Below are 27142 nucleotides of genomic sequence, written 5' to 3'. Positions count from 1 at the left end.
TCTAAGATTAATCCCACTGTCCCACTCTTTCTTTTCCCACGACACTTCCTCAGCTTCAAATATAATTTCCCCTTAATATACTAATTCAAAACTGTATTCAAGGAATTCCATTCTCCACTAATTTTTCTACAAGGAAACAATTCTCTATATCTTTTTACTTGTTGTCTTAGTGATTCTTTTAAATCTGTGACTCCTTCGCTATTGTATCCCTTGCAAAAGGATACAATAACTAGACAGTTCTGTACTACCAAACATGGAATAGTAACCAAGATTGGTTCTGATGAGAGCAAACTAGAAATTTAAAAACTGTGTAAATAAATTTCTATACCTTCAGAAAAGATTGAGGGAGAAGGGAAATGAGATGTGCTGATACCCTTGTCTCTAATTGTCTCAGTGCTGTCACATTGCATCTTTAGGTGATAAGAAATACTAGCAGAAATAGGCCATTTTGCCATTCAAGCTTGTCTCACCATTCAGTAACATGATGGTTGATTTGCCCCAGGCCTCAGCTCCACTTTTATGCTAGCTACTGATGGCTCTCAATTCCCCGATTATTTAAACAAAAAAATCAGCTTCATCATTAAATACTTTGTGAGCTGGCCTCCGCAACTCTCTGATAGAAAATTCCAGGCATACAGTACCTTCTAAATCAACCCCTTTATCCCAGTCATCAGCCTAATGAATCTCTCTTGAACTGCATCCAGTGTAACAATTTTTAAAAATATGGGGACCAACATTATACACTATATTCCATGTTCACCCAGTCAACATCCTGTACAGTTGCAGCAAGAATGCCCTCTTTTTAAATTCCAGCCCTCTAACAACAAAGACCAAGATTCCATTTGTTGCCTTAGGGACTTGTTGCACCTGCGAGCTGACGTTTTACTGTTTCATGCGCAAGAACATCGAACAGTACAGCACAGTGCAGACCCTTTGGCCCTTAATGTTGCGTCAGCCTTTTATCCTGTTCTCGGTTCAGACTAACCTACATATCCTTCTTTGTATTATCTTTCATGGTGCCTGTCCAAGAGTCACTTAAATGTCCCTAATGTATCTGAATCTACTACCACTGCTGGCAGTGCATTCCATGCACCCACCGCTCTGAGTAAAGAACCTATCTCACCAGTTACCTTAAAGCTATGGCCCCTTGTGATAGACATTTCCACCATGAGAAAACATCTCTGGCTAACCACTCTATCGATTGTCTCGCAACATCTTATAGACCTCCATCAAGTCACTTCTCATCTTTCTGCACTGCATTGAGAAAAGCCCTAGCTCCCTCAATCTTTCTTCATAAGACATAGCCTTCAGTCCAGGCAGCATCCTAGTAAATCTCCTCTGCACCCTCTTTGAAAGTTTCCAGAGATTTTCTATGATGAGGTGATCAGAACTGAACACAGTATTGCAAGTGTGGGTCTAACCAGGGCTCTATAGAATTGCAACTTAACCTTATGGCTCTTAAACTCAATTCCCCCTGCTAATGAAAGCCAACACACCATACACCTTCTTAACACCACTAACAACCTGGATGGCAACTTTCAGGGATTAGATTAGATTACTTAGTGTGGAAACAGGCCCTTCGGCTCAACAAGTCCACACCGACCCGCCGAAGCGCAACCCACCCATACCCCTACATTTACCCCTTACCTAACACTACAGGGATCTATTGGCATGGACCTCAAGATTCTCCTGTTGCTCTACACTGCCAAAAATCCTGTCTTTTAATCCTGTATTCTGCATTTATTTTCAACCTTCCTAAGTGAATGGCTTCACACTTGTGCAGATTGAGCTCCATCTGCCACTTATTAACCCAGTTCTGCATCCTGCCAATATTCCGTTGCAACCTACAACAGCCTTCCACACTATCTACAACTCAACCAACCTTCAGTCATCGACAAACTTACTAACCCACCCTTCCACTTCCTCATCCAAGCCATTTATGAAAATCACAAAGAGCAGAGGTCCCAGAACTGTTCCCGGCAGATAACCACTGGTCACAGAGCTCCAGGCTGAATATTTTCCATCAACCACCATCCTCTGTCATCCTGGGTCAGCCAATTCTGTATATAGGCAGACAGGTTTCCCTGTATCCCATCCCTCCTTACTTTCTGAATGATCCTACCATGGGGAACCTTATCAAACGTCTTGCTGAGATCCATGTGCCCCACATCCACTGCTCTACCTTCATCAATGTGTTTGTCACATCCTCAAAGAATTTAATAGGGTTTGTGAGGCATGACCTGCCCCTCACAACGCCATGCTGACTATCTCTAATCAAACTATGGTTTTCCAAGAAATCATAAATCTGGTCTCTCAGAATCCTCTCTAATATTTTGTTCACCACTGTTATAAGACTGACTGGTCTGTAATTTCCAGGATTTTCACTATTCCCTTTCTTGAACAAGGGAATCACATTTGGCACCCTCCAATCATATGGCAGTACTCCAGAGGACAGTGAGGGCACAACAATCATCACCAAAGGCATGGCAATCTCTCCCCTCGCTTCCTGTAGTAACTTATGGTATATCCCAGAACACCCAGATTCTTCTGTACTGCATTTTTGTAGAGTCCTCAGCTATTTTTCTATAATCAGCAAATTTGGATATATTACACTCTCTGCCGCCTCTTCTAAGTCAGTAAAATAGATAACTGAGGCTAATGGACCGACCTTCGTGGCACTCACTAGTTAGGTATTTCCATCCTGAAAAAGATCCTTTGATCCCAAATATGTCTTCTGTGTTAACAAGTCCTCAACCCTTGCAAATAATAACCATGATGCTGCGAGCTCCTATCTTGTTCAATAAATCTTTGTGTGGCATTTTACCGAATGCGTTCTTGAAAGCCAAATACACTACATCTGCCAGTTTCCCTTTACTGTTTGTTATATTCTCAGAAAACACTCAAGCAAATTTGTCTCACAGTTTCACAAAGCCATGTTGACTGATTGCGTTAACCTTTTCTAAATGATCTGCTATTTCTTTCTCAATAGTAGACTGTAGCATTTTCCCAATCATCAATGTTAGGTTAATGTTAGGTTAACATTACATTAACAGTTTCCTGCTTTTTGTCACCTTTCATTCTTGGAGGATGGGGGTGATCATCCATACCACTGGAGTCAAAGAGTGTAGTGCTAGAAAAGCACAACCAGTCAGGCAGCATCCGAGGAGCAGGAGAGTCAACCTTTCGGGCATATGTCCTTTATCAAGAATGCGGCTTCTGGGCCAAGGGGGCTGAGAGATAAATGGGAGGGGTTGGGGCTGGGCGGAAAGGTAGCTTGGAATGCGATAGGTAGATGTAGGTGGAGTCGAAGGTGATAGGTTGAAGAGGAGGGTGTAGCAGATAAGTGGGAAGGAAGTTGGATAGGTAGGTCAGTTCAAGAGGGAGGTGCCGAGTTTGAAGTTTGGGACTGAGATAACGTGGGGGAAGGGGAAATGGAGAATCTGGTGAAATCCACATTGATCCCATGTAGTTGGAGGGTCCCAAGGCAGAAGATGAGACGTTCTTCCTCCAGGCGTCAGGTGGTTAGGGTTTGGCAATGGAGGAGGCCCAGGACCTGCATGACCTTGAGGGAGTGGGAGGTGGGGTTAAAGTGTTGAGCCACAGGGCGGTGAGGTTGGTTAGTGCAGGTGTCCCAGAGATGTTCTCTGAAACAATCCACAAATTGCCGTCCTGTCTCCCCAATGTAGAGAAGACCACATCAGGTGCAACAGATGCAGTAGATCACTTGTGTGGAAGTACAAGTAAATTTTTGTCGAATATGGAAGGATCCTTTGGGGCCTTAGATGGAGGTGAGGGGTGAGGTGTGGGTGCAGGTTTTGCACTTCTTGTGATAGCAGGGGAAGGTGCCAGGATGTGAGGGTGGGTTGGTGGGGGGCATGGACCTGACAAGGGAGTCATGGAGGGTATGGCCTCCCTGAAATGTAGATGGGGTGAGGAGGAAATGTATCTCTGGTGGGGTCTATTTGTAGTGGCGGAAATGACGGAAGATGATGCAGAGTATCTGGAGGTTGGTGGGGTGGAAGGTGAAGACCAGGGAGGTTCTGTTCTTGTGGGGGGTCTGATGTGACTGGTATAATGATCATGCCATGTTAGAGTTTCAAATTTGGTTTGAGAGAGAGCAACTCAGTCTCAAACCAGCATCCTCAACTTGAGGACAGTTAGAGTTGGGCAAATGAGTGAGTGAGCAAGCAATGGCAGACATGCCTGTCCAGCAATCACTTCCATTTACTCAGTTGGTTTAGATGTTAAGTATTTTAAAAGTGAATGTCTTCATTCTGCACTTCAGCTGCAACGATGTCTCCTGATTTACACCACTTGGCCAATCAAAAGATATGTGAAAGAAATATCCACTAATCACTTATCTGATTTCCTGAGATGTTGCACTTTAGCTTTGACAGTTAGAAAAAGGTTTAAGGGGTTCTCTGCTTCAGTTTTTGTCCACCACTACAATTCTCACCCAAATCCACTCTTTTCTCTTTATGAAGCTGTGGTTCCTGCTTTCTCTTGCACAGTGTCAGAAGCAAGCAGTCCTCTCTGTCATTATTTTAGGTGTTGGTGGCCACCTCCCAAACATTGTCTCGCTCTTTCTGGCCTGCATTATTTGCCCATGATATGGAGCGGTATGGTGGCTCAGTGATTAGCAGTGCTGCCTCACAGCACCAGGGACCCAGGTTCGATTCCAGCCTCAGGCGACTGTTTGGAGTTTGCACATTCTTCCTGTGTCTGCGTGGGTTTCCTCCGGGTGCTCCGGTTTCCTCCCACAGTCCAAAGGTGTGCAAATCAGGTGAATTGGCCATGCTAAATTGTCCATAGTGTTAGGGGCATTAGAGGGAAATGGGTCTGGGTGAGTTACTCTTTGGAGGTTCGGTATCGACTTGTTGGGCCAAAAGGCCTGTTTCCACACTGTAGGGGAATCTAATCTTAAATAAAATGGTAGTTGAAGTGTAGAAGTGTACTTATCCTCCTACAGATCATTGCTGTTGCTTGTTGCCTCCTTCACTTCAAGGAAAAAGAATGTGGATCTTACAAATTGTGAGAGACACTTGCGTGATGTGATTTTCGTAGTTGAAAAGCTGCCAGTGTGCTAGAGTTGTGGGTGCATGCGTTAAATGTGTGGTGCTGAGGTAAAGTATACGAATTGAAGGGTTGAGTACTGATGGATGGAAATCAGTGGTGGATGGGTGACAGGATTGTAGTATTTTGAGAATGGCTTATCATGCAAATAGTAGGTTATGCCACTTGAAGAAGTCATTCACCGTGACAACTCGTGAGCTAACCAGATGACTTCTAGTTCGTTCTTATTCTTGTGGCAACACTCCTGGACAGACTTCTACTGTTACTTCTCTCTGCATCCTGAGTATTAGTTAGTGTGGGGGTAGGGGAAGGGTCTCCTTCCTGCCTGCTACAGGTCCATGACTTCTCTCTTTTTCCCCACCTTTTCCACCAGAATATTAGTGCACGTTCTCTTGTGTTCCGCCAGTGTTTTAACTATCAGAGCCAGTGTTGGGTTTGTAAATTACGATTTGGAATTAGTCCAACTGATTCCACTTTCTGCAGCCAAAGTATATCCCCAGTTCTAAAAAATGCAAGTTGCCTTTCCATTTACATTATTATCAGAACCCTATTGATACTAATGTAAATGGCAAGCAGCATAAATTTATAATGTTGCCTGCAGCACAATGAATGGGTGCATATTGATTACCTACAACAATCTCTACACCTGTTTTGGCGGTTAACAGTTTCTTTGCATTACCACTTGGATGCATTTTTAAAATAATTTCTCACTTTGGTCACATGTATTTCCTATTACAGGTTTAAAAAGTACTGTTTAAGTTTGTTTCTAAGTTGAGCCTTCATCAACACATGATGAGCCCTGTGTGTCATGTACATATTTGAACATCAGCAGTGCTATACCAAAGGTTATCAAGTGCAATTTTCTTTACCTTTTCACCTCGTAAACAATTCGCTTCTGCTCTGGAGCCAATTAATGTTTTAGATTTGTCCTTGGACTGTGTAGAGCGTCACGTCAGTTATGAATCAACAGAACCTTTTGTAGGAACACAGCTGTTCGTATTTTTTATGCCACTGTGTGAATTTAGTGTCCTTTTCAAAAAAGCTATGACTTCATGACGAGTTCAGCTACACTGCTAAAAAGGTTGCTGTTTATGATCCAAGGGCTTTCCTTTCCAGTGGAATTCGCCAACTGCAAGCGAAGCAAAGTGCTGTAATTGGATATGATTTTTGATCAATGAGATGTAGGTAATGGAGCTTGGGAGCTTCCGTAGGTTAGTACATAGGAACCAAGAAGCTAATGTTGGTGACAACAGCAGCAAGCACCACAATATTCTTGTTATTTTACTGTTCAGAATTTTAGTAAACTGACCAATTAAACATGATATAGATTAATATTTAAAATAGAGGACAGTGGATTTTGTCTGCTTAGAGCTAATCAGACAATACCACTGGTAACTTATAAAATGTTTTACTCATGATACTTTGATTTTAAAACTTTCACAATTAAGTGTGAAAACCTCTTGCTCTCAAAAACAAAGAACAAAGAAAGTTTACAGCCCAGGAACAGGCCCTTTGGCCCTCCAAGCCTGAGCTGATCAAAATGTAATGTCTAAACCTTTTGGTCAATTCCTAAGCATCTGTATCCTTCTATTCCCCACCTACTCATGCATTTATCCAGACGCATCTTAAATGAATCTACCGTGCCTGCCTTTACCACCTTTGATGGCAACGCGTTCCAAACACCCACCCTCTATGTGAAGTACTTGCCGCTTATATCCCTCTTAAACTTTCCACTTCTCACCTTGAATGCATGACCTTTCGTTATTGAATCCTTCACCCTGGGAAAAAGCTTGTCTCTATCCACCCTGTCTATACCTTCATGATTTTGTAAACCTCAATCAGGTCTCTCCTAATCTCCTTTTTTCTAATGAAAATAAACCTACTCAACCTTTCTTTATAGTTAGCACCTTCCATACCAGGCAACATCCTTGGAAACCTTCTCTGCACCCTTATCCAAAGCGTCCACATCCTTTTGGTAATAAAGAACAAAAAAAAGTTACAGCCCAGGAATAGGCCCTTCGGCCCTTCAAGCCTGAGCCGATCAAGATATACTGTCTAAACCTGTCGATCATTTCCTAAGCATTTGTATCCCACCTATTCCCCACCCTTCAGGCACTCTGCCTGTATTCCTGATGAAGGGCCTTTGCCCGAAACGTCGATTTTACTGCTCCTCGGATGCTGCCTGAACGTTTCCAGCATCTGCAGTCATTGATTTTACCTGCTTTCTGGACCACTATCTATCTGTGCAGCAACCTTCAGGGTACAAGGGACCTGCACTCCCAGATCTCTCTGCCCATCAACTTTTCCCATGGCTCTTCCATTCATTGTATAATTTGCTCTAGAATTAGACTTGCCTAAATGCATCACCTCACAAATGTCTGAATTGAAAGCCATCTGCCACTTTTCCGCCCAACTCTCCAGTCTACCTATATCCTCCTGTATTCTCTGACAGTCCCTTATGCTTTCTGCTACTCCACCAATCTTTGTGTCACCTGCAAACTTGCTGATCATACCAACAGTGCCCTCATTTATGTATATTACAAACAACAGTGGCCCCAGCACTGATCCCTGTGGAACACCACTGGTCACCTTTCTCCATTTTGAGAAACTCCCTTCAACTATTACTCTCTGTCTCCTGTTGCTCAACCAGTTCTTTATCCACTTAGCTAGAACACCCTGCATACCATGTGACTTCAATTTCTCCATTAGTCTACAATGGGGAACCTTATCAAAAGTCTTACTAAAGTCCATGTATATGGCATCAACAGCCCTTCTTTCATCTAACAACTTGGTCACTTCCTCAAAGAACTCTATCAAGTTGGTAAGGCACGATCTCCCCCGCACAAAACCATGTTGCCTATCACTGATATGCTCATTCTTTTCTAAATATAAATAGATCCTATCTCTTAGTACCCTCTCCAGCAACTTCCCCACCACCCACATCAGGCTCACTGGTCTGTAGTTACCAGGAATATCCCTACAACCCTTCTTGTACAGGGAGATAACATAAGCTACCCTCCAGTCCTCCGGCACCTCACCTGTATTTAAGGATGCCACAAAGATATCTGTCAGGGCCCCAGCTATTTCCTCTCTCGCCTCCCTCAGCAACCTGGGATAGATCCCATCCGCTCCTGGGGAATTGTCCACTTTTAATAACCTCTAGCATAACAAACACATCTTCCCCACTTATGCCAACGTGATCCAGACTAATCAAACTTCTATCTCTAATCTCAAGATTCGTCATGTTCCTCTCCTCAGTGAACACTGATGCAAAGTTATCATTCAGAATCTCACCCATTCTCTCAGGTTTGGCACATAGCCTTCTTTCATTGTCTTTTAGTGGACCAATCCTTCCTCTAGTTACCCGCTTGCTTCTTATATAAGAATAAAATGCTTTGGGATTTTCCTTAATTCTGCTTGCTAAGGCTATTTCATGACCCCTCTTCTCCTACTTGATTCCTTGTTTAAGATTTGTTCTACTCTTCCCATATTCCTCCACGGCCCGTTCTGTTCTTAGCTGCCTAGACCTTATGTACGCTTCCCTTTTCCTCTTGGCGAGTCGTACAATTTCTCCTGTCAACCACAGTTCACGAATCTTGCCCTTCCTATCCTTTGCCTTCAACGGGACATGCCTATCCTGGACTACCGTTAACCTATCTTTGAAAGCCTCCTACATCTCAAATGTGGACTTCCCTTCAAATAGCTGTGTCCATTCCACATTTCCTAGCTCGTACCTAATTTTGATATAATTGGCTTTGGCACAATTTAGTACTCTTCCCTGAGGGCCACTCTCTTCTTTATCTACGAGTGTTCTACAACTTACAGAATTGTGATCACTGTTCCCAAAGAAATCTCCCACCGCAACAACTACCATTTGTCCTGGCTCGTTCCCCAGTACCAGGTCCAATATGGCCCCTTCCCTCGTCGGAGTATTGACATACTGCTCTAGAAAACTCTTCTGGACGCTTTGTACAAATTCTACGCCATCCAGACCTCTGACGCTAAGTGTGTCCCACTCAATGTTGGGAAAATTAAAATCTCCCATCACCACTACCCTATTGCCTTTACATCTATTCATAATCTGTTTACATATTTGTTCTTCTACCTCACGCTCACTGTTGGGAGGTGAGGATCTTGTGAAGAAAATTTGTTGTTAATTGAAAAATAAATGAAAACTAACCCATAAGGTTAACCACCTCATAACTAACAGTTCTAATTTTAAAAAAGTCAAATATCTCGAATTAGCGAAATAGGGTGTGAGATTTCTTTAGCTTTCCCTTAGTGTAAAATGCGCTTAGGCCCATTACCCTGGTGAATTTCTGGACACCATTTTGTGTTAGAGGACTCAAATTTGATCTATTCAGTGCCACGTGCATTATGGGAGAGGTGATGGCCTCGTGGTATTATCACTGGACTGTTAATCCAGACACCTAGGGGGCATTCTAGGTACCCTGGTTCGAATCCCACCAAGGCAAATGATGGAATTTGAATTCATTAAAAATCTAGAATTAAGAGTGTATTGATAACCATAAATCCATTGTCTGCTGTCAGGAAAGACTCGTCTGGTTCTCTAATGCGCTTTTAGGGAAAGAAATTGCCTTCCTTACCTGATCTGGCCTACATGTGACTCCAGAGCCAAAGCAATATAGTTAACTGCCCTCTAGGATGGACAATGAATGCTGGCCTAGCCATCAACTCCATCATCACATGAATTATTTTTTTAAAAAGTACCGTTCCTGCACTTGATATGAGAACAATTGATTTTACAGAGTGCAGTGTTCCACTCTTTTGCATGTTCTGTAATAATAAATCAGTCAATAAGCCCCCCTCCCTATCCCAGTCCCATGACCATTGCCACCAAAATAGGCCTTTTTGGGGACAGGAGGACTCAGTCTTGGGTTGCCAGAATTTGTATTGTTCAAAGACCATGCTATCTTTCTAATTTGTTATTACTTGTGATAAATAGAAAGCACACATAAAAGAAAAGCCAATTTTATATGAGGCTACCTGCAGTTTCAAAATAAACGGTTTATATGTCAAAAGTATTGTAAACCTAAGAAAAGAGGTTCCCGAAATAGCCCAGTAAATATTGCTGGTGAGGGGATAAGCAGTAGTAGATCTTGATATAATATTACAGCTTAACACTTCTCAAATTGTCAGTTAGAGACTCAACGTAATTAGTTATAGGTAAATGCATAAGACATCTTACATGCAATATGACCTCAAGAATAGTAATAGAAAGAGTGGCCAATTAACCAATTTCTTGACAATGGTATTGAATGTAAGTTTGCTTGCTGAGTTGGCAGGTTAGTTTTCAGGAGGTTAGTTTTCAGGAGCTTTGTCACCATACTGGATAACATCATCAGTGAACTTCCGGTGAAGCGCTGGTGTTATGTCCCACTTTCTATTTATGTGTTTAGATTTCCTTGGGTTGGTCATGTCTTTCCTGTGTTGGTGATGTCGTTTCCTGTCCTTTTTCTCAGAAAGTGGTAGATGGGGTCCAAATCGATGTGTTTGTTGATAGAGTTCCAGTTGGAATGCCATGCTTCTGGGAATTCTCGTGTGTGTCTTTGTTTGGCTTGTCCTAGGAGGGATGTGTTGTCCTAAAGAGGTGCCCTTCCTCATTTGTACATAAGGATACTAGTGATGGTGGGTCATGTCTTTTTGTGGCTAGTTTCTGTTCAGGTATCCTGATAGCTAGTTTTCTGCCTGTTTGTCCAATATAGTGTTTGTTACAGTTCTTGCAAGGTATTTTCTAAATGATGTTTGCTTTGCTTGTGTGTATAGGGTCATACCAAGAGGTCTGAGTAATCTGGCAGTCATTTCCGAGATGCCTTTTATGTAGGGGAGAGTGGCTCAAGTGTCTGAGCACATTTTGTCTGCTTGTTTGGGTTTGTTGCTGAGACATCAGCAGACTTTTCCTTGGGTACCTGTTCTTTTTGAATATGCTGTTTAGGTGATTTTCCTCTGCTCTTCGTAGTTCCTCCATGCTGCAGTGTGTGGTGGCTCGTTGAAATATGTTCTAATGCAGCTTCATTTGTGGTTGTTGGGATGATTGCTTCTGTAGTTCAGTTTTCGGTCCATATGTGTTGTTTTCCTGTAGATGCTGTTTTGAAGAATCAAAGACACATGCACCAAGCACCACCAACTTCATCAGCAAGGACAACGTCATCAAGCTAGTGGATCTATGCCTTACCACCCACTTCACTTTCAGTAACAAAACCTATAGATAAACCAACTGAACACCCGTTGGATCTCCGACATCAGGGTTCCTAGCAGAAGCAGTAAGGCAGAGACATGAACAAACAGCTCTGTCAACTATCCAACCCAAACTTTGGGTCCACTATGTGAATGACATCTTTGTAATCACTAAACGAAACAACTTAGAGGAAACTTCAAGACCATCAAAAATATATCCTTACTGGCAAAAAATTCACAAAAGAGGAGTAAAACAACAACTAACTGCCATTCCTAGATGTCACAGTAGAGCAAACAGTCATTGGGGAACTTGAAACCAGCATCTTCAGGAAACCAATACATACGGACCAAAAACTGAACTACAGAATCAATCATCCCAACACCCACAAACAAAGCTGCATTAGAATGTTATTTTTCAATGAGTCACCACACACTGCAGCACAGAGGAACTACGAAGAGCAGAGGAACATCACCGAAAGAGCATATTCAAAAAGAACAGGGGCCCAATGAGCAGAATCTACTGATTTTTCAGCAACAAACCCAAACAAGCAGACAAAACGCACCCAAAAACCCTAGCCACTTCCACTACATCAAAGTCATCTTGGAAATGACTGTCAGATTACTCCGACCTCCTGGCATCATGGTAACTCACAAACCCACCAACACACTAAAACAACAGCCAATGAACTTAAAATACTCTATTCAGACAACAAGTAAAGCAAATGTAATTTACAAAATACCTTGCAAGAACTGTAACAAACACTACATTCGACAAACAGGCAGAAAACTAGCTACAAAAAGACATGACCCACTATCACTATTATCCTTATGTACAAATGAGGAAGGACACCATTTTGCCTGGGACAACACATCCACTCTCGGACAAGCCAAGCAGACACAAGAATTCCTAGAAGCATGGCATTCCAACTAGAACTTTATCAACAACACAACGTTTTGGACGCCATCTACCACCCTCTGAGGAAATAAAACAGAAAATGACATCACCAACACAGGAAACCTAAACGCACAAATAGAAAGTGGGACATAACACAGTGCTTCACTGGAGGCTCACTGATAGTGTTACCTAAGTATGGTGATGAAACGTCTGCAAATGGACCTTCCAGCTCAAGTGAGCAAATTTACATCTAGAACCTCAACGTGAGCTACAAATCTTCTCAAAACTCGCTAATGGTATTGATTTGAGAAGACTGTGAACAACGATCATATCAACTGCAAACAGTACCTTTTAGCATGAAACTTTCGTTACACATCAGAGAGGTATAAGGAAATTGGAAAACCAAATAAGGAGATAATAAAATGGTTAAAGATGGGTTTTAAGAAGATTCTTAAAGATGGAAATTTGAAGAGTTTGGAGTGATAAATCAAAAAATAGGCGACCCAATGCATGGCCACTAATACTGAGTATTTCAGTTTATAAACAAAAGGCACAATCAAGCCAATGGACAGTATGAAAGAGTTTGTAATGTTGGTGGAGGTTTTGAATGTAGGTAAGGGTTAAGACCATGAAGAAATATAAACGCCAGGAATGGAATTTTAACTCCACTTAGGACCCAAGAGCAGGTCATCAGGGACTAGTGTGATAGGAATTGGTGGCAACATTTGTGTGGATAAAGCTGTGAGGATGGCGAACAGGAAGGTACTAGGAAGGATGGAAACAATTAATTCTGGAGGTATTACTGAAAGTTTCAAGCATCAACTGAACTGAGATCAGGCAGAGCTGCATGCTGTCACAATGCTCAATCTATAACTGGATAGTAAGTGTAGAGTGAAGTGAGAAGTGTCCCATCTTCTAAAAGGTTTAATTTAAAGAGGTAAGTCAGGCAGTTTTTGCTCCTACACGATGTGGGAAGCTAGGTATATTTCCAGTACCTCAGACAGCATGTGACAGGCTCTGTCGCCAGCTGCAGCTCCTGAAACCTCCTGAAAGGTCTCCAAGATGCACATCACAAGGTGACACTGTAGCACATCTGCAAAGCTGAGAAAACTATGGATAGCACATAAACAAAGGTGGTCGTACAGTAGGCCAAGACCCACAGGCAGAAAGGGAATGGTTGACCACCAGTTGGAGTAAGAGGATGAGGCAGGCAGTGCAGGAATCTCCAGTGGTCATTTCCCTGCAAAACAGAGCTGCTTTGGGTGAGGGGAATGCCCTCTCCAAGGAAAATAACCATGTCAAAATTTGTAGCACCACAAGGAAAAAGCAGAAAGTGTGGAAATGCAATATTCATGGGGGATTCAACTCTAAGGGCAATAAATGGCAGACACAGAAATACCTAATGAGTGTCCAGGATATTATGTTGTCTTCCTGATGCTTGGGTCAACGATGTCTCTCAGTGGCTACAGGGCATCCTAGAGGTGGTGATTGAGCAATCAGTGGTTGTGATATATATTGGTATCAACAACATGGGTAAAACAAAAAGGGATGAGGCCCGAAAAGCAGAACATGAGTCAGGAAGTGAGTTGAAAAGGAGGACTTCAAAAATAGTGGTCTCAGGATTACACCCAATGCCACATGCTGGTCAGATTAGAAATAGGATTGAATCATAGAATCCCTACAGTGTGGAAACAGGCCCTTCGGCCCAGCGAGTCCTCACCAGCCCTCTGGAGAGTAACCCACCCAGACCCATAAACAGATGAACAAGTGGCTAAAGAGATGGTGTGAGCAGAAGCATTTTAAATTCCTGGGGTATTGGCTCCATTTCTGGGGGAGATGGGACCAGAACAAGCTGGTCGGGTTATACCTGGGCAGGATTGAGAATGATGCCCTTGGTGAAAGTTTAAACTAAATTTCCAGCATATAGGTGCGTATTCAAGGAGTCAGAGGAAGTGGAATCAAGGACACTAACAAAAGGCAGAAAGGGGAATAAGGGAATTGTTAGGTAGAGGAGTCAAAGGCCAGATTCTCACAAGGACACAGTAAAATAAATAGTGGGGACGGGACCAGGAGTGTTAAAAAGATGAGCCTTAAGATTTTTTACTTGAACGCATGGAGCATTTGAAATAAAGATCAATGATTAATCATGCAAATAGACATGGTACAGTTGGGATTATGGAGGCAGATTATGGCTACAACATTACTAGGGATACAAACTGAACATCCAGGGATATTGGGTAATTTGGATAAACAAAAAGCAGAAGGCAGTGAAGTTGCATTACTGGTTGAAGAAGTTATAAACAATATTGAGGAAAGATAATAGCTCAGCCAATATAGAATCTCAGAATTAAGAAATACCAAGGGGCAAAAAAAATTACTCTGGCTGGTATATAGATTGCCAAACTGCAGCAGTGATGTTGCGAATGCCATCAAGTAGTAAGTCAGAGATGCATGCGGTAAAGGAACATGTGTAATTATGGGTGACTTTAATCCGTGTATAGAATGCGCAAATCAAATTATCCACAATACCAAAGAGGAGGAATTCATAAAGTGTATACAGGATGGTTTTCTGGACCAATATGTTGAGGAACTAACCAGAGAACAGGGCATCCTAGAATGAGTGTTACAAAATGATAAAGGAATAATGGGTAATGTAGTTGTAAGAGACTCCTTGGGGTTAGCTACCATAATATGATAAAATTCTTCATCAGGATGGAGAGAGAGAGAAGGTTGATTCTGAGACCCAGGGTCTTGAATCTAAATAAGGGAAACTATGATGCTGAGAGGTATGAGTTGGCTATTTTGGATTGGGAAATATTACTGAAAGGAATGACAATGGATTGTTAATGGCAGACATTCAAAAGTGAATGGATGAACTACAAAAATTGTTTATTCATGTCTGGTGCCAGAGTGCAAAGATAAGTGGCCAAACAATGGCTTATGAGGGAAGTTAATGATCGTGTTAGATGCCACAAAGAAAGCGAGAAGAAACAATAGACTTGAGGATTGTGAGCATTTTAGAAGTCAGCAAAAGAGGACGAAGCAATTGATTGATTAAGGAGGGGAAAATTAAATACAAGAGTGAGTTTGCAGAGAACATAAGAACTAACTAAAAGTTTTGATAGATATGCAAGGAGGAAAAGATTGGTCAAAACGAATGTGTGTCCCTTATAGTCAGAAATGGGGGATTTAAGATGGGGTGAATTGATTACTTTATCTCACCTCGCACAGCTACTGACCACAACAAAGTTCGAAGTTAAAAGGAAGGTGATATTGCCGCTTACTTACATATCAGCTGGTATTTAGCTCAGTTTCAGAAACCAATCAGCCAGATGCCGTAAGGGAACCAAAACAAACACTGTTCTATTGAAAAGACAAAAAGCTATCTCAATCAAAGATTATTGACAATATGTTTAAAATGTGCAGATATAACAAGCTACCCTTCTTGAAAAGTAATAACCTCCATGTCTGAAAAATACTCTTGCAGGGTATCATCTTAAAAGTACTTTGTCCAGGTAATAATCGAATGAGTTTCAACTTGCAAATGTTGAGAGCAGTTTCAGCGAGACAGGTTACTGAGGATTATACCTGCAATAAATGCCACTGGTTACGAATCCTATCAGATTGAATTGATCGGTTGGAGAGGCATTGAGGAATTTACAAGAGCAAGGGGTGTGATGGATGGCAGTTATAGGAAGTGGGGAAGGTCTCAAATACAGTCAAAAAGATGGTTTAACTCCAGGAAAGGTAAGAGAGGTAGGCAGATAATGCAGGAGTTTAGATTAGAGTGATGCTGGAAAAGCACAGCAGGTCAGGCAGCATCCGAGGAGCAGGAAAATCAATGTTTTGGGCAAAAGCACTTCATCAGGAATGAAGGTTTAGGTAGTGCAGGAGTCTTCTGTGGCTATCCCCATTTTAAACAAGTATGCTGTTTTGGAAAATGTAGGGGGTGATGGATTCTCAGGGGAATGTAGCATGAACAGCCAGGTTTCTGGTATTGAGACTGGCTCTAATGTAATGAGAGGTATGTCTGGTACCAAGAGATCGATTGCGTTAGGGGACTCTCTACTCAGAGGTACAGACAGACTTTTTTGTGGCCAGCAGCGAAAAATCAAAATGATGTGTTGCTTCCCTGGTACCAGGATGAAGCATGTCTCAGAAAGGGTGCAGAATGTTCTCAAGGGGGAGGGGCCAGCAGGAGGTCATTGCACACATTGGAACCAATGACATAGGAAGGGAAACAGTTGAGAGTTCGGAGGTCACGTTGTGGCTGTACAGGACATTGATTAGGCCAGTTTTGGAATATTGCGAGTGATTCTGCTCTCCTTCCTATGGGAAGGATGTTGTGAAACTTGAAAGGATTTAGAAAAGTTTTACAAGGATGTTGCCAGGGATGGAGGATTTGAGCTATAGGGAAAGGTTGAATAGGCTGGGGCTGTTTTCCGTGGAGCGTCAGAGGCTGAGGGGTGACCTTATAGAGGTTTATAAAATCTTGAGGGGCATGGATAAGATAAATAGACAAAGTGTTTTCCCTGGAGTGGGGTGGGGGGGGGAGGGGGGGGGGGGGGGGGGGAAGTCCAGAACTAGAGGGCATAGATTTAGGGTGAGAGGGGAAAGATATAAAAGAGACCTAAGGGGCACCTTTTTCACGCAGAGGGTAGTACGTGTATGGAATGAGCTGCCAGAGGAAGTGGTAGAGGCTAGTACAATTGTAACATTTAAAAGGCATCTGGATGGGTATATGAATAGGAAGGATTTGGAGGGATATTGTCCAGGTGCTGGCAGGTGGGACTAGATTGGGTTGGGATATCTGGTCGGCATGGACAAGTTGGATTGAAGGTTCTGTTTTCATGCTATATGTCTCTATGACTCGAAGTTCTTGGACATGATTGGAACAAGGTTGGTCACGTAGAATTCACTGAATATGAATTCCCTGATTGGGGCCATTAACCTGAGCCAATCAGGGAGTCCTGGCTGACATAAGTAAAGAGGAGTTTCCCACTGTCTCACACCTGCACACACACCACATGGATGCTGGGGAAAATATAAACACTACCGCAGTTAGGCTCTAAATCTCTTGGTTATACATTTTTTTCTTTTACCCCCACACTACCGCAGTTAGGCGGTAGTGTGGGGGTAAAAGAAAAAAATGTATAATCAAGAGATTTAGAGGCACTTCAATGTAGGGGACTGACACTGTGCTGGTTAGTGCTACAGCTAGTGTGCTCCTACTGGTACAGAGGAGAAGAGTTTCTTTGTCTTTTTCCCCTTGTTTAGGGAAGATATTTGCTTCCTTTTTGTGTTTGCTTTATGGTTTGTGTTTGTTTCTTCAAAAAAAAACAACCAGGAGATTTAGCGTCTCCTTAGTTTAGGTCACTGACTCTGAGCTGGCTAGTGCCACAGTCAGTGTGTTTCTGCTGGACAAAAAGAAAAGGAAATGTAAACAGGAGTCTCCGGGATTACTCTTGGGACTAGCTCTAAGTTAGCTAGTCAGAGTGCATGTACTAAACTTGTGTAAATGAAGGGTGACTTAGTGATGGGATACTGGCCTCCGTGGTGGTGTTTCAGTGGTGACAAGAGAAACAGTATGCTCCTGAAGAATATTCACTCGCCACAGTCATCTTCAAGTTGGGGATAAGCATTTCTGACATGCCTTTGTTTTGGACGGTTGATTCATTTGATCCTGCTGTCAAAGACTGGGCCCAGAATATGGAAATAATGCTTTATTTTTTCCAGGTCCTATGAGGTCAGACTTGAGTAAGAGAATCATAGGCCGGTATCCAGGAGAGTGCACACCTTGGAATGTGCACACGTTTGGGACAGTTAAATTGCTTATCAATATCCAAATCAGAATCAGTCAAAATAGATATCTAGGTTGAATGATCACCCAGTTCTAATGGAGGTTGATACTGGTGCAGCTGTATCAGTAATTGCAGAACCAGTCTTTAACAAGGTTCACTCTGATTGCACAAGTTTGTGCAAGACCTTGGTCAGACTGACAATCTATATTGGGAAACTGTTACAGAGTACGGGTTCGACTTCAGTTCCGGTCACTGATGAGAGGCAGTTGGTTTGGTTACCACTGATTGTAGTAAAAGATTTGGGGCCCAAGTTTGATGGGATGAAATTGGTTGAGAAAAATTCAACTTGATTGGCTCAACATTTTTCATATAGAAAATGGCTGTCTGAGTGCAGTCCTAATTAAATATCTGGATGTTTTTCAGGAAGGTCTGGGTACTATCAAAGGTGCCAAGGCCACCTTGCATGTTGACCAGGAAGTAACTCAGGGATTCTGCAAAGCCCACCTAGTGCCACTTGCCTTGCATTCAAATGTGGAGGCAGAAATCAAGAGGCTGGAAAGCAAAGGAATACCAAACCAGTACCATTTGTGGAATGGGCAGTACCGGTCATACCAATTTATGAAGCCTGACTGGTGGTGTTGCCTTTGTGGGGATTTTAAGCAAACTGTAAACTGCTTCTCACAGCTGGATAAATACCCAATCCCTTGCACAGAGCACTTATATGGAAAACTGGAGTGGGTGCTATACTTCACAAAGCTGGGGATGAGCTCCGCCTACCTGCAATTGCTACTTGATGAGGAGTTCCAGAAGTATGCCACAATTAATACCAATAGGGTTTGTACTAATATACAAGACTACCACTTAGGTTTTCATCAACTTGCACTCTTTTCCAGCGGACGATGGAGAACATTTTACAAGGTCTAGCCCAGGTTGCCATTTATCTGAATGACATGCTAATAACCGGGAAGACCAATAAAGTGTATCTTGAGAACTTGGACATTGTGCTTAAACATTTCTCCCTGGTGGGTGCATGCCTTAGATGAGAGAAGTGTGTGTTCCATACATCTCAAGTGACCTACTTGGGCTAGAGTCGACAAGATCAAGTTGCATCCATTGGAAGATGAAGTGAGGGCGATCAAAAGTATGCTAGCTCCCATGTCCGTACTGGAGCTTAGGTCATGGGTTGGTGAATTATTACAGAGGATTCATATGTAACCTGGTCTCCATCTTGGCACCCTTACAACTGCCATTGAAAAAGGGTCAGCCTTGGAAATGGTCACAATAGACAAAAAGTAGCCTTTGGGGAAGTGAAAAAGCAGCTATCAACGTCTGAGGTGTTGGCCCGCTATGAGCCCAAGGGAGATGTGCTGACATGCGATGCCTCCCCATATGGTATCAGGGTAGTGTTGGCTCTTTGGCAGCCCAATGGAGAGCAACCCTTGATCGTGTATGCTTCCCAAACTTTGCCTGATGCTGACCAAAGATACACCCAGATAGCGAAGGAAGGTTTGACAATCATCTTTTGTATGAAAAGTTTCCACCAACACCTTTTACAGATGTAAATTTGTAATAATAACAGGTCATAAACCTCTGCTAGGGCTAGTTAAAGAGGACAGAGCTGTGCTGCCAGTAGCTTCAGGTCGAATTCAGTGGTGGGCCCTTATTCTCAGTGAATACAATTACAAGTTGGGACACTGTAAAGGAAGCCAAATAGCAAATAAGGATGCCTTGAGCCATCTCCCACTGAGCGATACACCACTGGTTGTGCCTTTCTGTTGAGGTTTTAATCTTTCTGAATAGCTTTGCGGTCATCGCTGACATTATCCGACTCTGGATACAAAAATATCTCGTCCTGACAAACTGAAACAGCTGGCGATGATAGGGGGAAGCAAAAGGACCATCACAACCTGAATTAAAACCTTTCAGGACTCAGCGAGACCAGATCACCATAGAGGATGGCATGTTGTTATGGGGAGCAAGGGTGATTGTCACCTCCAGATACTAGCTAATCTCCGCAGGAGTCATCCAGGGGTTTCCAAAATGAAGCTGTTGGCAAGAGAGTATGTCTAGTGGCTAGGTTTGGACGGCTACACAGATTAACGGGGCAGTGCCCAGAGTGCCAACAGGGTCAAAATTACTGTTAGCAGCTCCTCCACTTTTGTGGGAATAGCCAGGTAAACCCTGGACTCAGTTACACATCAGCTATGATGGTCCTTTCATGGCTCAGTATTCCTGGTCATTGTGAATGCCTGTTCAAAGTGGTTGCGTGTACAAAGAGTTCATTCGTCAAACTCCAGAATGACGATTGAAAAGCCGCACAAATCATTTGCAATACATTTTGGACGTATTGGTCACGGACAATGGGACATCATTTGCCAGCAGTGCTTTTGAATATTACCTGAAGTCAATTAGCATATGGCAAATTCAGACAGACGTTGTCCAATGGTCTGATAGAAAGAGTAGTCCAAACGTTGAAGGCAGGCTTAAAGAAACAGCCTAGAGCTTTGCTTGAAACAAAACTGTCCCGGTTTCTGTTTGATTATAAGACCAGCCCTCATGTAACTACAGGGTTAGCTCAAGCAGAGTTGCTGATGGGGAGAAGACTTCGAGCCAGGTTAAACCTGATTTTTTTTTTAATTTCAAAAATATACTTTATTCATAAAATATTTTGATGATCTGTACAATTGGTGGTGCCATTCATAGGCACACCTTGCATTTCTTTACATACAGAGATCTGAATTAATCATTCATATATACAGGTCTGTACATTTACCATCCATATATTTAGCTAAGGCTTCAGCGGAGTCCACTTACTGAGTGGGCCCCCTGTTCTTCTTTGGCAGGCAGACGTTACAAGGTGGTCTTTCCCCACTGTGCGTTGGCGGCAGCTGCCCCAAGCTTCGGCGCATCCCTCAACACGTAGTCCTGGACCTTGGAATGTGCCAATCCGCAACACTCAGTCGGGGTCAGTTCCTTCAGCTGGAAGGTCAACAGGTTTCGGACAGACCAAAGAGCATCTTTGACCGAGTTGATGATCATCCAGACACAGTTGTTGTTCGTCTCGGTGTGCGTCCTGGGGAACAGACTGTAGAGCACAAAATCCCGCGTCACGGACAAACACCACTGCATTCCTCTCCAGATTTCCTTTGTGTAGGCACATTCCAAAAGAAGGTGTGTGACAGTCTCGTCCCCTCCACAGCCGCTTCGAGGGCAGCATGTGGTGCGGCAGAGAGTCTGGGTGTACATAAAGGATCTCACAGGCAGAGCCCTTCTCACCACCAGCCAAGCCATGTCTTGGTGTTTGTTGGAAAGTTCTAGCGATGAGGCATTCTGCCAAATGACTTTGACAGTCTGCCCCGGGAACTGCTCGACAGGATCCGTCTTCTCCTTTTCCCAAATGGTCTCAAGGACACTACGTGCTGACCACTTCCTGATGGACTTGTGGTCAAAGGTGTTTTTCTTTATAAATTTCTCCATGAAGGACAGGTGATATGGAACGGTCCAACTGCTTGGAGCATTCCGCGGCAGCAAAGCCAGGCCCATCCTTTGCAATACCAGGAACAGGTAGAACCTCAATACGTAGTGACATTTCGTGTTTGCGTACCGGGGATCCACGCACAGCTTGATGCAGCCCCACACAAAGGTGGCCATCAGGGTGAGGATGGCATTGGGTGTGTTTTTTTTTCCCCCGTTGCCCAGATCTTTATACGTCGAGTCCCTTTGGACCAGGTCCATCTTTGATCTCCATATACAATGGAAGATGGCCCAGGTGACTGCAATGGCACATGTTCTGGGAATAGGTCAGACCTGTGTCACATATAACAACACTGACAGTGCCTCATGCCTAATGACCAGGTTTTTACCCGCGATGGAGTAGCTTCCATCTGCCCAGTTTCTGCTTCACTTTCCTGATACGCTCCTCCCAAGACATGGCGCACGCCCTAGCCCCTCCGAACCAAATACCCAGCACCTTCAGGTGGTCAGTCCTCACTGTGAATGGAATGAAGGATTGGTCGGCCCAGTTCCTGAAGAGCATGGCCTCACTCTTGCTTCAGTTTACCTTGGCCCCCGAGCTCATGAGTGCACATGAGTCTGTGCACGGACAGCGGATTCGAGCGGAAAATGGCGACGTCATCCATGTACAGGGAGGCCTTAACCTGTAGGCCCCCGCTGCCAGGAATAGTCACCCCTCTCAGACTCGCATCCTTTCTGATAGACTCGGCAAATGGCTCTATAAACAGGGCAGGAGAGAGAGGGCAGTCCTGCCTGACTCCAGATCTGACTGGGAAGCTGTCTGATTCCCACCCATTGATTGGTGTAGAAAGATCTGATCCAATTGCAGATTCCCTCCCAAAGCACATTTTGGAGAGAACATCTCTCATATACTTATGTGATATCCTGTCAAAGGCTTTCTCCTGGTCCAGGCTGATGAGGCAGTAGTCCAACCCCCTGTCCTGCACGTAGGCGATCGTATCCCTGAGGAGTGCGAGACTCTCAGCGATCTTCCTGCCCGGCACAGCACAGGTTTGGTCAGGGTGGATCACCGATCCCAGAGCAGACCTGACCCGGTTGGCGATGACCTTTGACAAAATTTTGTAATCCGCATTCAATAGTGAGATTGGTCTCCCATTTCTGATTTCCTCCTTCTCCCCCTTCACTTGTAGATGAGGGTAATGATGCTTTTCCTCATGGATTCATTCATGCGACCTGCCAGAAGCATACTGACATACACTTCCAGCAGTTCCTAGCCAATCAAGTCCCACAGAGCAGAATAGAGCTCATCCAGAGGTAGCGGCTGGTCCAGTTAAACCTGTTAAACCTGATATTCCCAGATTTGGGTGGGGGGTGGCGGATGGTGAAGCAGCTTCAGGAATATCAAAGCGACCTGATGACACCTTTAAGTGGAAGAGGATAAAGTTTGGTGTTGGAACTATATGGAAATGGTCAAATGAAAGCTGCTGCCTCGCAAACAGGACAGGAGCGAAACATACCTGGCACATGAGAAAAGCCCAAAAGGCTACCAGAAAGAGTGGGTTCTCCTCCTCTGTCAACATCGTCCCAACAAACCCATCTAGTATCTGAAGCAGTCGGATAATGTAAAGATCGAGAGCTCTTGTATATTGTTTGGAGCTTCACTTAGATGGCCAGTTTTGATGGTGTAAATATAACAGGTGCAGAATTAATTTATTAAGCTCCTGTGTCCTCTAATTTCCACAGATCTCCATCATAAATAACCTCTAGATTATCCAGGAATTGCACAATATAGGAGTTACTGCAAACACTGAAATTTTGTTCAATACATGTGGAAGTAATTCCAAAATACTTCCACTTCAGTACAGCTACAGTCAATTTCACATCTCATTTTATTGAAAATTGCATTAGAATTTTGAACAACATTCTTTTGAAGGAGTTTAAGCATTGACCTAAATTAATAAACCATTGTTCCCATTAAGCCTGCTCTGTTTAGTCGAAGTTTCAACTCCGATCTGTATGCTGACAGTATGCGACACTGTCACAGGTGGGGATATTGGTTCACCTGTGGAGTGTTTTTTCCTTTCTAAGCAGATTTGGAAACCAGATTTGGTGTTTGATTTTTATCTCCCATAAAATCAAGCAAAAATGATTAAACCTATTTACCCTATTATCTATCTTGCTATGATTATCATTACCTAAGCAGATTGATACCTGTGAATGGGAGGGATTATTATCCTCACTCAAACAAATTATGAATTCAGGCACAACTTAATAGATAAATAAGGCTATCTGAAAGTCATATTACATGCCATTTAAGAGCATTTCTTTCCATTTCGGAGACTAAAGTGACATTTTATTCTCTCATCTAAAATATCAAAATGGTCCACATATAGGATATCTAAGGAAAATAAATGCAGCACTTATCGATTATTATTTAAAAAATTAAATGTAATGTTTCACTACAAATCCAGTCTTCACACCAGCATTTGCTTAGAGTGATGCACATTTCCTTGCTGATTCAATGAAACAACATGCTTCTTTGATTGAAGTGTCAGTGCATACAATAAAAAGTGGTGTGTATTGCATAATCCTTTTACACAAAGAAAATAAAGTTTAAGAAAACAAAATGGTGTTCCTTTTATTAATTGGGTAATTCTAAATGATGGGTTTTTAAATTAATTTACAGTTTCATATAAACATTTCATTTGGAATTTAAATTGCATTTTCAGAAAAATTCAAATATTGTTTTTATGTTCTGAAGACAAGTGTTAAGAGACAAGTGTAGAACTTTGTTTTTGTTTACAGCAGCATTGCAGCTTGTACAGTAAAGCATTAGCTGTTGTGTACTGAATTACATTGTCTCAACTTTGTACTGATTTGACATACCTACCATCACTGTCACATCATTAAGCTTTTTGAGACTATCATAAGCCCCTTCAATGGCATCTATTTGATTAACACCATTTCACTTTGAATGTAGCTGCATTTGACAGTTTATACTTGACACTTAAAACAATGACAGCTGCTCTTCTCCTTTCCTGAAGATGCAGACTAGCTTTGAGATCTGAGAAGGAGCAGCAGTCCTCTTATACTATGCCTCAAACAGCAACTGTTGACAGATACTTTATCGTTGGCACGGTGATGCTGCTGAACCTGCTTCTGTTTTCATTCAGCGCTTATATATATATATATATACACACTTTCCATCAGCAGTCACTTGGATAGTAATCAAGAGTTTGGTTCCTCATCCATTTGTGGGGGGAGAAATACTGGTGGGTTTAGCAAACTGAAACGAGGATCAGGTGTCTTCAGTTCTAATTTTTTTTTAATTCTAGGCTGCACATTTCAATTGAACCAGAAGCAATACGGAGCATTGCCTACCTATGTGATGGTGACGCAAGGGCTGCATTAAATGGACTTCATCTTGCGATTCAAGCAAAAGTTGCTGAAGCAAAAAAACCCCAGAATGATTTTGCACAGAAAAATACTCTAGCAAAGAAGATTTTAATTAAGGAAATGCACATAAAAGAAGGACTCCAAAGGTCTCACATATTATATGATCGAGCAGGTAAGTTATCTGTACAGCGGAATGAACTGATCTATCCGTAGACTAAATAGTAATTCTAAGTTTAATACAGAAGATGGTGGAAGTATTCAGTAGGTCAGGCAGCATCTGTGGAGATATTACAATGTTGATCCAAACATGGTCAATGAGCTGAACTCAAGTGGGAAAGTGAGGGTGACTGCCTCAGTGTAAAAACAGCATGTGACCAAATGTAGCATCAAGGAGCCCTAACAAAATCCATTGAGAATCAGGAGAGCTAGTTCTCCACTGGTTGGAATCATAGCTTTCAACAATAAAGATGAATGTAGTAGTTGAAGTTTAATCATCTCTGCTCTCAAAGTCTCAAAAGTGACCAGAAACCTTGGTCAGGGATGGGTTTTGAGGCGGCTATTGGAAGACGGAAAGGAGGCAGAGGATTTAAGGGAAGGAATTTGAGGGGGCCTGAACAGTTGATGTCATAGAGATATTCAGCACGGAAACAGACTCTTTGATCCAACTCGGCAGATATCCCAACCCAATCTAGTCCCAACTGCCAGCATTTGACCTATATCCCTCTAAATCCTTCCTATTCATATACACATTCAGATGCCTTTTAAATGCTGTAATTCTACTAGCCTCCACCACCTCCTCTAGCAGCTCAATCCATACTCGCACCACCCTCTGTATGAAAAAGTTGCCCCTTAATACGGTCCCTTTTATATCTTTCCCCTCTCACCCTAAACCTATGCCTTCTAGTTCTGGACTCCCACGCCCCAGGGAAAAGACCGTGGCGATTTATTCTATCTATGTCCCTCATGATTTTATAAACCTCTATAAGATCACCCCTCAGCCTCCAACACTCCAAGGAAAACTGCCTCAGCCTATTCTGCCTCTCCCTATAGTTCAAAACCTCCACCCTGGTAACATCCTTGCAAATCTTTACTGAACATTTTCAAGTTTCACAACATCCTTCCCATAGGAAGGACACCAGAATCGCTGGCAATATTCCAAAACTGGCCTAATCAATGTCCTGTACAGCCACAACATGACTTCCCAATTCTTCTCCTCAGTGCTCTGACCTGATCAGATCCTGGGGATTTATCCACTGTTCTGCGTTTCAAGACATCCAGCACCACCATCTCTTCAATATGGGCACTTTTCAAGATGTCACCATCTATTTCCCCATATTCAATATGTTCCATGTGCTTCTCCACAGTAAACACTGATGCAAAATACTCGTTTAGTATCTACCCCATCTCCTGCAGTTCCACACACAGACTGCCTTGCTGATCTTTAAGGGGTGCTATTCTCTCCCTAATTACCCTTTTGTCCTTAATATATTTATAAAATCCCTTTGGATTCTCCTTAACCGTATTTGCCAAAGCTATCTCATGTCCCTTTTTGCCCTTCTGAATTTCCTCTTAAGTATACTCCTACTACCTTTACACTCTGAGGATTCACTCAATGTCTCCTCATGCTGCCAACAATAGAATAAAGGGGGTGGGAACATGCAAAAGGACAAATTCAGGGAAAGTATAGTTCAGGGGTGGTTCAGATCTGAAGGTGTGCAAGAGATCTGGATGGTTGAAGAGATGAATGCGAAAAGATGCCAGTGAGAATAATGAAAACAGCCAGAAATATTCAGCTTTTTCTAATGTTTCCATCTCTATAAACCAGGTAACATCTTAGTAATTTTGTGTGGTGTCCTCGTTACTGCCTCAATATCAATTAATTAAATAGTTAGTAGAAAATTATTTTGAAGGAGGAAAGAATAAAAAATTCAATTATTTATTGAATACCATAAATAGTTGTGATTTGCAATGTTAATGACTGAGCACTGTTTGGGGAGGAAATCGTTTTTAACATAAGCAAAATTCTAACATCATATGTCACGAATATTACAAATACACTTGAGGAACTGTACCATATAGAACATAGTACAGTACAGCCCCTTCAGCCTTCGATATTGTGCCAATTTTTTATCCCTACTCCAAAAACAGACTAACCAACATGCCCTTCATTGTACTAAGTTCCATGTGCCTATTCAAAAGTTGCTTATGTCCCTAATGTATCTAACTGTACTACCATTGCTGGCAGTGCATTCCACACACCCATCACTCTATGTAAAGATCCTACCTCAGACATCTCCCCTAAACC

The 27142-nt window shown here is 42.6% G+C and overlaps 1 protein-coding gene across 2 annotated transcripts in view; it reads left to right on the top strand.

Moving 5' to 3' along the window:
• Positions 1–27142, top strand: part of wrnip1 (WRN helicase interacting protein 1) — a 66093-nt gene that overhangs the window by 30736 nt on the left and 8215 nt on the right. For both annotated transcript variants that reach the window (XM_087978537.1, XM_043719399.2), the window contains one exon: positions 24777–25009. In XM_087978537.1, coding sequence (XP_087834663.1) covers positions 24777–25009 — 233 coding nt within the window. The remainder of the gene's footprint in view (positions 1–24776; positions 25010–27142) is intronic.

The sequence above is a fragment of the Chiloscyllium plagiosum genome, unplaced genomic scaffold, assembly GCF_037043375.1.
Source record: "Chiloscyllium plagiosum isolate Xiang-an unplaced genomic scaffold, Cpla_swu_hap1 HiC_scaffold_34, whole genome shotgun sequence".
Lineage (NCBI taxonomy): Eukaryota > Metazoa > Chordata > Chondrichthyes > Orectolobiformes > Hemiscylliidae > Chiloscyllium > Chiloscyllium plagiosum.
Note: the sequence above shows the minus strand (reverse complement) of the source record. Positions and strands in the feature narration are given on the sequence as shown.